This window comes from Sciurus vulgaris (genome assembly GCF_902686455.1).
Source record: "Sciurus vulgaris genome assembly, chromosome: 2".
NCBI lineage: Eukaryota > Metazoa > Chordata > Mammalia > Rodentia > Sciuridae > Sciurus > Sciurus vulgaris.
In genome coordinates this window covers 41,422,891-41,432,852 of record NC_136462.1, presented here as the reverse complement: position 1 = coordinate 41,432,852, position 9,962 = coordinate 41,422,891, and the positions used below count along the sequence as shown (strand labels likewise).

Here is a 9,962-nt window from a genome sequence, read left to right as displayed (position 1 = left end):
CTTGGATCCCAGCCCCGCTGGTAAGAAGCTTCAGGTATGGACAAGGCGGAGAACCTGAGACAAGAAAAAACAAGCATGTAGCCGGAGACTAGAGTGGGAAAGGTAGCCAGACGAGGCGACCCTGGCCAGGAGCGTTAAGTTGGTGCCTTCATCGTTTTGGGGGTAGGGAAGGAAAGGGAGGGCAGATGCTGCGAGGCCGGGAGGGGTAGGTCCAGTCGCCCGCGCCGAGTCTGGGCGGGCTTTGTACCGCGGGCTGGGTTCTCGGGGCGCGGGCGGCGTGGCGGGCGGCAGCTGTGGGGCGCGGGGCGGCGCGGCGGGGGCGCGCGGCGGGAGGGGCCGTGTGCAGCGCGGCCCCCGAGCGCGCGGGGCCTGGCGAGGAGCGCGCGCCGGCCAGGCTCCGCGCCGGTACCCTAGCCGCTGGCGGCCGCCGGGCAGCCCCTCGCCCGACCATGGCGACTGACAGTAAGTGCGTTCCGGCCGCAGTAGCCGTGGGAGGCCGCGGCGCCAGGGTGGGAAGTTCTGCCCTTTCAGATGCCTGCCTTTGTGCCGGGCTCGCGGCAGCGGCAGCCGGGTACTGCTCTCCTCCGGGCGGGCCCTTGCCCCTGCGCTCATCACCCTTTGCTCCCTGGCAGGAATAGAGAAGGCGGGAGGGATGTGGCGGAAGGGCGGGCGCCGCGGTGGGGGGACACTCCATATCATGGGGTAGCCGGGCCTGCCACCTCAGCCCTTCGGGGGCACTGCCCCCAGGCCCGGAGCCAGGCTTCAGGGATCCCTGCCACGAAGACACTGCGAGTTTTTGGAGCTGTGAGTTCAAGGTTCGCCTCGAGTTCTGGGTTGGGTTTGCGCACCCGCCTTCGGGGGATCAGGATGGCTTCTAATGCCCAGCGGCCCCACGAGGCTACGTTCCCCGCTGGGCAGCGGAGGGCCAGCCAGAGACCGTGTCTGGCTACCATGGACAGTGAATGAGAAGCTCGTTGGAGACTTCTGGTTGAAAATCAGAATGGAAGTGTTGGAAGGAGCTGGTCGGCCTGTCTTGGGCTTCTGGCACCTCTGCTGTTTTGGTTTATGCTTTTGAAAATTAGTATCACGTCTTTGAACACTGATTGAGTTAGATGCAGCTGAAGCTAGATGTGTGTTGGTAGAGCCTCAAAAGGAGTTCAGAGGACAATTATTGAGTCACACCAGTCCCATACCTAGCACTCAAGGTCCCTAGCTCAGACCTGGTACATTTTAAGGGCTTGTTATAGACTCTTTGAAAGGCATTTTTGAGACATGAGATGGGACAGAGATGGGAAGATGACAGTCAAAATTTCTGCAGTAATTATTTTTCTTTTAAACAAACTATTATTCAGCCAAGAACACAGCTTTAGTACCAGTGCAGAGAGCATGGGGTTTTTTTTTTGTAGTCAAAACACATGTATTTTATACCCAGAATTCATTAGCGGTGGAATCATGGTACTGTCCTCAGTTTCCCTATTTTTAAATCTTGGCAGCTGATGGGCGCACAACTGGCCCTCTCTACCTGGTGGTTGCTCTCCCTCTCCCCATTTGCCATCATTCATGTGTGAAGATGTCAACATGCTCTCTCTCCACTTTCAGATTTAAAAGATGCATAACAGGTTTTTACAATAAAATCAGCTAATATGGACCAACCTTCCCTTTTTCTCAGTTATGCTCATTTATACCATGAGTGGTTTGGTTTTTTACTAGGAAAAGAAATTTTCGATTTGGACTTTTATTAACTAATTGAAACATGACAAACAGGGAGATAATTAAACTTGGCCTTATTCATTTATTTCTTAGAAACAATAATTGGTAAAGGGACTGAAATAGGCAGTTCATGCATCCCACAAATGCAGTGTGACAGTTCTATTTTTTTTTCTAAAGTTTTGGATAAAGATGATGCATTTGGTACCCTAGGAAAAAAAATGGCCATGCTACTTTCTCAATTTGTTTAGATAAATGTTACTTTACGCCCTTATATAGTGTATTCAACTCTATTGAAGAATCAAACTTTACGGCATTAATTTTTACAGAAAAATCGTAATGATATTTGACCAGCTTAGCTCTCGAGGTGATTTTGGGGCCAATCTTATGTTCACTCTCACTGGAATGGAACTAGAAATCAGATAGGTTTCTTGAATGTAGAGAATAGTTAGTTCATCTTCCTTCTTATCTATAAGGGGAGAGACTTCCCATGTGTCCCTGTAGAAATGGAGAGAAGGGAAGTATTTTCAGTGAATATTTTGAAAATTTCCCCCCCAATTGTTGACCATATCTTCAGTTTAAAGTTCCACAACCCTCTATAGTTAGGCTAGAGGTGATTCTATAAGTGTAAAAAGCCCATGATTCCTTTCAGACACAGATTTCTTTAGTTAGCTTTAGGGCTGGTGAAGTAACTCAGTGGTAGAATAGTTGCCTGGCATGTGAGAGGTCTGGGTTCTATCCTCAGCCCGAAGGGGTGGGGGGGAGTTAACTCTGATTTTCAGCCCTGGCTGCACATTATACATACCCTCAAGAGCTTTAAAATATACTGGGACATAAGTATTTTTTTTTTTTTTTTAACATAGTCTCAGACTTTCACAGGCTTGCAAATCACCTGAAGGGCTTGTTAAACAGCTTGCTGGGCCCCACCACCAGAGTTACTGATTCAGTAAGTCTGAGTTATGGTCTGAGAATTTATATTTCTAACAGCTTCCAGTGATATGAAGCTACAGTGCTCCCTGGTCCTTTTAACCTCTTCAGGTGAGAGAATAAATGTGAGAAGCAGGTAGGGGCACAGAGTGATGATAATTTCTTCAGCAGTCCCGTCTTGTCACCAGACTGAACATATGGCCTTATTATGATAAATTAAACCTGGGTACATTGTTGCTTAAGGGCTCCAGCTGATTGCTTTTTTTCCCGCCATTTTTTCCCTCTTCCCAAATTTCCCTTTGAGGGAAAAATTGGCTGTAAAGCCAGGCAAATTCAAATTTTCTATTATAGTCATTGCTAGATGGAATCCAGAAGGACTTTCTTTATGAATGTGGTATGTGAGGGTATATAAAACAGAGATTTTTTAAAAAAAATATTTGCCTGGAAACTTATAAAGTTCACAAAGAAGAATATAGCCTACAGAAAATGTCCTTATGTCCAGACAGCAGGGTGTCTAAGGACAGGTTCCAGAGGAGAAATGAACTCTCAGCTTGGTTTCCAATAAGTTACGGTGAGGTGTTAAGCAACTTTGTCCCAATGTATAATGTGCTGTGGTGGTACGTAGGTATTTGAACTATGCTTCATGATTTCCTCAGTAGCAAGTATTCCAGATAAGTCTTTGTTTCCAGATAGTAGTGAAGAATTTTTCTCTTTTCCTTCCATCTATGGCATTTGTTGAATTATTATTACTTCTTTTTATGGGTTTTTGTTTTTGAAGTCTCTTTAGTCTGCTTGTAAGAATAAATTCTCAGGAACAGTCAGGGATGTTGGGCAATGTTGGAAATATCTAACTATATTATGCCCCAGAAATCTTGAGCAATTCTTGAATGGTTGGGTTTTGGGACTGTTGCTGATGAACATTTGGCATCACCAGGAAGACATCTGGTTGCCTTTGGTTGTTCCTGGCTTACTGGTTGATCTTGTGTCATTTTTTGCCTGATCCATCCACAAGTGGATTGTTGCTACCTCACAGGCAGGCTCCACCAGTGGCCATTCTTTCCCTCCTACTTTCCTACTTTCTTTTTTTTTTTTTTTTTGTGGGGGGCACCGGGAATTGGACTCAGGCGTACTCAACCTGAGCCACATCCCCAGCCCTATTTTGTATTTTATTTAGAGACAGGGTCTCACTGAGTTGCTTAGTGCCTCATGTTGCTGAGGCTGGCTTTGAACTCTTGATCCTCCTGCCTCAGCCTCCCAAGCTGCTGGGATTACAGGCGTGTGACACAGTGCCCAGCTCTGTCCCTCCTCCTTTCTTGTTGGTGACCTGCAGTTTCCTTTCTCTCCATACTTGGCCCTGGAGGAATGGAAGGAAAAGAGCCAAGGAAAAATCAAATGTAGACCCTCGGCAGGAAATGGTAGGGAATCACTGCTAAACAGTTGCTTGAGATGTTCAAGATGTAGGATGTTTAAAATTTAAAAGAAAATTGCTTGAATTTTAGTGAAAATGGGCTGAAATTCTTGAAATATTTTTTCTAGTAATTATTAAAAATTTTACTAATGATGCCAAGTAAAATGTGTAGGAAAGTAAGTTAAAAATTACAATTTACATTAAAATGCCATTATTCATGAAGAAATGATATAATCTACAGGAAATACCTTTTGTCCTTATAAACATCATAATAGTATTGAGTCAAGAAATAATCATCCATGGATGCTGTTGTATTATGTGAAAATTTGATGAGGAACAGAATATTTTCATTCTTAAAGAATTTCCTCACAGATTACTTGTAAATTGCAAAAAAAAAGAAAAAAAAATAAGAAAGGCAAATTTTCCTGATATGAAGCACTGAATACAATGCTACTTATACCAAAAATGGTATAAGTGGCCTGGTTCTAAACTTGAGAAAATATCAGAAAAGCCCTAATTGAAAGACATTCTGCAAGAGTTAATGTCACGGAAGATGACCAAGCCTCTAGTCCAGATTGAGGGTGACTAATGAGACAACTAAATGCAATGGATGATTTAAGACTGAATTCTAGATCAGGGGGAAAATGCTGCAAAGGACATTTGAATATGTGTTCTATTTGGATAATGGCATTGTATCAAGGTCAGATTTCATAAATTTGAAAAGGAGTACTTTCTTCTTAGGGGAAACTGGTGTAGTCAGGATGAGGGGGCATGTCTACAACTAAATCTCAAATGCTTTAGGAGAAAACATGCATGTATGTGTCATATGAAAAAAGATAAAGCAAATGTGGCCAAATGTTAACATTTGGTAAATCTAGGAGTTCCTTGTACTATTCTTGCAACTCCTCTGCAATTTTTTTTTTGAAGAAAAAAAATCTTATAAATGACAGTGCTGAGATGTCAGCCTGTATTCTAGGCATTATGGTCTAATACTATTGAGTTTATTTTTTGAAAGAATAAGTTGGACTCCCATTTATAGACTCCTCTGGTTTGGGATGATAATATTAACAAGGCTTTATGAAAATGTCATATGGACACAAAAGTACAGTATATTGAACCCCTAAGCACCAGAATCTGCTCAGCTGTAACAAGTATCAGCATTTTACCAAACTTGTTGCATCTCTCTCCAGCATCCTCCTAATTTTCTGGGGAAAGTGTTCTGAAACTGTCTTCATCATGTTACATTAACCATTGTTTCTTCAGTGTGTCTCTGTGCACACCTCCCTCCCGTAACTTCTAGGCCATTATCACACATAAGAAAAGTACCAATTCTGCTATCACCCTCAAGAAAATTCTACAATAAGAAATGATAGAATTTAGATATTATTAGTGTCATAGACTAGCAATCATGGTTCTGAGAAGTGCATTGATTTGATATATATGGGTTGTCCTCTTACTTTAAAGTTTGAAAAGCTGACTCAGCCTGGGTAATTATAAACAGTGTAGAAGAAAAGGTTGGAGAAGCTGCTTGTTCTGTTTTGTTTTTCAAACTCTTCCTCCTGTTTTTTAAACCAAGAATTAAATTCTAGAAAAAAACATAAAAGTCTGGAGACAGTATTCTTGAACTGATTTACTCAGTTGAGATTATCCTAATGAAACATCCTGAAAGTATGCCAGAATAAATACTTTCATACTATTTAAGTTGAATTCCACTTTTTAAAATTTTCTGCTTGGCATCTCTGAATTGAAGACACTTTTTCTTGACTGACTCCGCTTTCTAAATGTATGTAAAACTTGGTCTACATAGCAATGGGTCAGATCTCTTGGGAGGAGAGTATGGTAGATTGGATGACATTTGTTGTTTTAGGTCACATTATGGATCATGGATTGATAAAGTGATACCTATTATACTCCTTAATAATGATTATACATTAAAATGATGATAAAACTTATTTGCAGGTATTTCTAGTGTATTAAGGAGATGCTTGAAGTACATATTACAAATAAATTTCTCATGCACAGTTGTCTTTCATTAGAGGGTTATGCACATCTGATTTTAGGGAGTTACATTTATGGATGAATACCATTCCTTTATAATAGATTTTTTTTATTACCAGACTATAAGATTCTTCTTGATTCTAATTTTAGAAATGCAGTAAGTCACATTTTATAGTTTGACTCACAATGGAATGGAGGTTAAGAGACATAAAATGATTTTACCTACCTTATATGAAAATTCGCCTGATTTATTACAAGAGAACACCATAAGCATAATTTATTATCAACCTCAATTGGGTATTCAATTGCCTTAGTTCAGAAATAGCAATAGACTGGTTAACAGTGTGGTATGGTAGAAGGAAGTTCAGGCTTGGTTTCAGAGGTGCCTGAGTTTTGATCTCTGGTCTTGCCACTCACTTGGCTGAGTGATGGTCTCAGGTAGATTGACTTAACAGAGGTTTTGGCTTATTCCACTCTGAGGAACTGGAAGAAGCAAGTGAGATGGTACAGAGCTCCTGGTATAGAGTAGTGCACAGGAAGTTCCCAGCGCAAATGCACCCATGTGGTAATCAGAGACCGTGGTTCAAGTCTTGTTCTCCATATAGTAGGTGTTAAATAAATGTCTGTCTCTTCACCTGATGTTTTCTGTAGTTTATAGCTCATATCACAAGAATAATTCGACCTTCAGAAATAGAAAGCCCAGTCACTGACATTTTTCTTTGTGAAGAATATAAAATTAAGTCCACATGTTCTGTTAAAAAATGTGACTCTAGGGTAGAGAATCTAGGACAAATCACTGAAAGGTGCAGAATTTGGATTTTAAATAGAAGTATTAATCATGATGTTTTCTTCCCCAGTGCTAATTGTTTTTGTGCAAGTGTTTGTAGCATCTACCATGAGCATATGAATTTGTGGTGCATGTGTGCACACATAGCTTTTAGTGGCCTTGGGAGAGTTCAGTCATAGGCTTTTGAGGTTCTAGCACCTCTTTATTGAAGATCTAAGATGATTCTGGCAATTTCTTTGCTATTTGCATTTGGTGATTTCTTTAGACTTTATGGCCTTGCCTTTTTTTTTCCCCTTCCCCCCCCCCCTCCCAACCCTCTTTTTCCTCTATACAGTCCTTCCTTTCTTCATTCTTACCACCCTCCTTATCCCTAACCCTAAACCTAACCCTAACCCTAACGCTAACCCCTCATACCCCCGTTTATATGTCCTCATCCACTTATCAGCGAGATCATTTGTCCTTTAGTTTTTTGAGATTGGCTTATCTCACTTAGCATGATATCCTCCAATTTCATCCATTTGCCTGCAAATGCCATGATTTTATCATTCTTCATGGTGGAGTAATATTCCATTGTATATATATGCCACATTTCTTTATCCATTCATCAACTGAAGGGCATCTAGGTTGGTTCCACAATCTGCCTAGCCTTTTCTTGAGTGTGAGTCATGGATGGCTGTTACACTGGATAGGTATGTTGTTCCTTCAATGACCTTAGAAAGTTTGGGGGAATTGCTAGTTTCCCCATTATTGTACTTTAAAAGACCTTAATCTTCTAGTAATGCACACACATACCTTGCCAGCCTGGTGTGTCCACTGGTCCTGACCTTGGCCATCCAGACCTTGTTTCTGAGAGTAGCTCATCTCTTAGACTGCTGCTCTGGGGAGGCCTCCTATTGATTGTGTTGAAATTCCACATTTCTCTTCCTTCCAGCTTATGTGCTACCTCTCTGTATCTGCCAATTTGCTTTCTCCTTTGGTTTCACTATTCCTTGGAGTTTTGGCTGAGATGTGTGGACTCAGATTTGTAGCATCCCCTGCAGTTTGACTGCCTTCAGCCAGGCTGTCCCTACTTCTCCACAGGGAGGAGGGAGACTATAACCTTTCACCCCTATCCTCTACCATCCTTCTCCTTAAACTTTTTAGAAGTACAATGTCTTTCCTAACTGGTCCATTAGAATAAAATAAATTCTTAAGATTTTAGTGGTAACAATTCCAATCATAATAAATGAAGTCATGTTTTTTCTTACAGTGTTACTTTTCTTTTTACTCCCCGGTAATTGCTGTCTTTTGTTGCATAACAAATCACTAAGCACATAGAAGCTTCAAACAACACATTTGTTATCTCATAGCTCAGTATGTCTGGAGTCTGGTTCTGGTGGTCAGGGATCTGCAAGGCTACAGACAAGGTGTCAGCAAGTCTGTGTTCTCATCTGAAGGCTCACCTGGGGAAGATCTGCTTCCACTCTCACAAGTGTTGGCAGAATTCAGGTCTTTGTGGACTGATAGACTGAGGGCTTCAATTTCATACTGGCTATTAGCTGGAGGCCTCCCTCAGTTCCTTCTATGTGAACCTCTTCAGTACCGCCATTTGCTTCATCAAAGTCAGCAGGGGTGTCTCCTGGGAGGATGGGTGCTAAGATCTTAAATGATAGAAATCATGGAAGTGGGTGCCAAAGACTCATACCTGGGCCACTAATTCAGAAAGCAGATAAGGGTCCGTGGTGGGTGAGGAATGAAGAAAAGACAGACACACATAGAGAGAAAAAGGTGGGGCCAGGTGGGACAGCCAAACTCTGATGGAGTTTGACTGACCCAGAGCTACCTCAGCATGTGTATTATATAGGTTTCATCAAAAGGTTATTTGTGGGAAAGTTTCAGCAAAGCAGACAATCAGGACACAGGACTGGTGAGGCATTAGGGTCATTTTGTTTTGCTCAGAATTCTCTATTCCTGGAAGTTGGTGTCTGAATTCAAGACCTTGACTGACAACTGCTGTGTGCCTTTGCACATAGCCTCCCTGGACTGGTGTCACCATAGCAACTGGGCCATGTTGATCTGCACTTTTGCACAGGCAGCTCCCAGAGCAAGGCTGCTCCCAGAGCAAGGCAGCCATGACAGCGTCAGAGACCGTGATTTAAATCACCACTCTCCATGATCGCATCATCTTTGCTGTGTTTCATTAGTTAGAAGCAAATCATAGTTATGACTCCTGATTTTAGATGACATTGGGATGGTAAAGCTTGAAATAATTGCTTAGGTCAGAAAAGAAGTTAATCTTTATTTTTCATGGGAGCAAATGGACTTTTTAAGGTTACTGCTAATATATGAGGCATTTTATAGGGATAAAGTATTTGTTGAAGTTTTAAGGCTTTGTATGCTTGCATTATATACTATTAATGATTTAATTCAGTTATGACTATTGTTCTTACTAAGACAGTGACAGATATCTGGAAACTGGACAGTTCCTGACTGCATTATAATATTGTTCTGGGTGACAAACTACTGATAAATTCTCCTTTTATATTGTTGATTTAGAGTTTAGAATATGAAAACCAGTTTTGAGAGTTTGCTTGATAGAAAATATTGATTTTTATTGTATGTCTCTGTCTTGAAACTGAGCACTTTGATTTTTGGTTGCTACTTATCACTCAAAAGATATTCTATGGTAAGAGGTATAACCAGCATCATCAGCTGCTTGTAATCAAGGTAAGACTATCCTACTCTTTATAAACTGAGTTGAATCCAGGAGACAAAAATTTCCATTTTTATCTGATAAAATTAGCTTACATAAAAATATATAGAAAGGCTACTGAAGCTGGGAGTGGTGGTGCATGCCTATAATCCCAGAGACTTGGGAGGCTGAGGCAGGAGAATCTCAAGTTCAAAGCCAGCCTCAGCAAAAGTGAGGCACTAAGCAACTCAGTGAGACCCTGTCTCTAAATAAAATACAAAATAGGGTTGGGGTTGTGGCTTAGTGATTGAGTCCCCCTGAGTTCAATCCCCAGTGCCCCCTCACACCCCAAAAAAGAAAGGCTACTGATTATTTTATTAAAAAGCATCCTTTTATGACTTTAAAAGTCATTATCAACCCTCCCAATCAGAATCAATCACTCATTTTTATCACCTCTTCATTGT

General features: G+C 41.5%; 1 protein-coding gene across 1 annotated transcript in view; it reads left to right on the top strand.

The window, feature by feature from the left end:
• The first annotated feature begins 340 nt into the window (after nt 1-340).
• SYT16 (synaptotagmin 16) overlaps nt 341-9,962 on the top strand; it is a 253,687-nt gene continuing 244,065 nt past the window's right edge. The window contains exon 1 of the mRNA XM_079125828.1: nt 341-462. Within this exon, the coding sequence (XP_078981954.1) occupies nt 450-462 (13 nt within the window). The 5' untranslated portion in view covers nt 341-449. The remainder of the gene's footprint in view (nt 463-9,962) is intronic.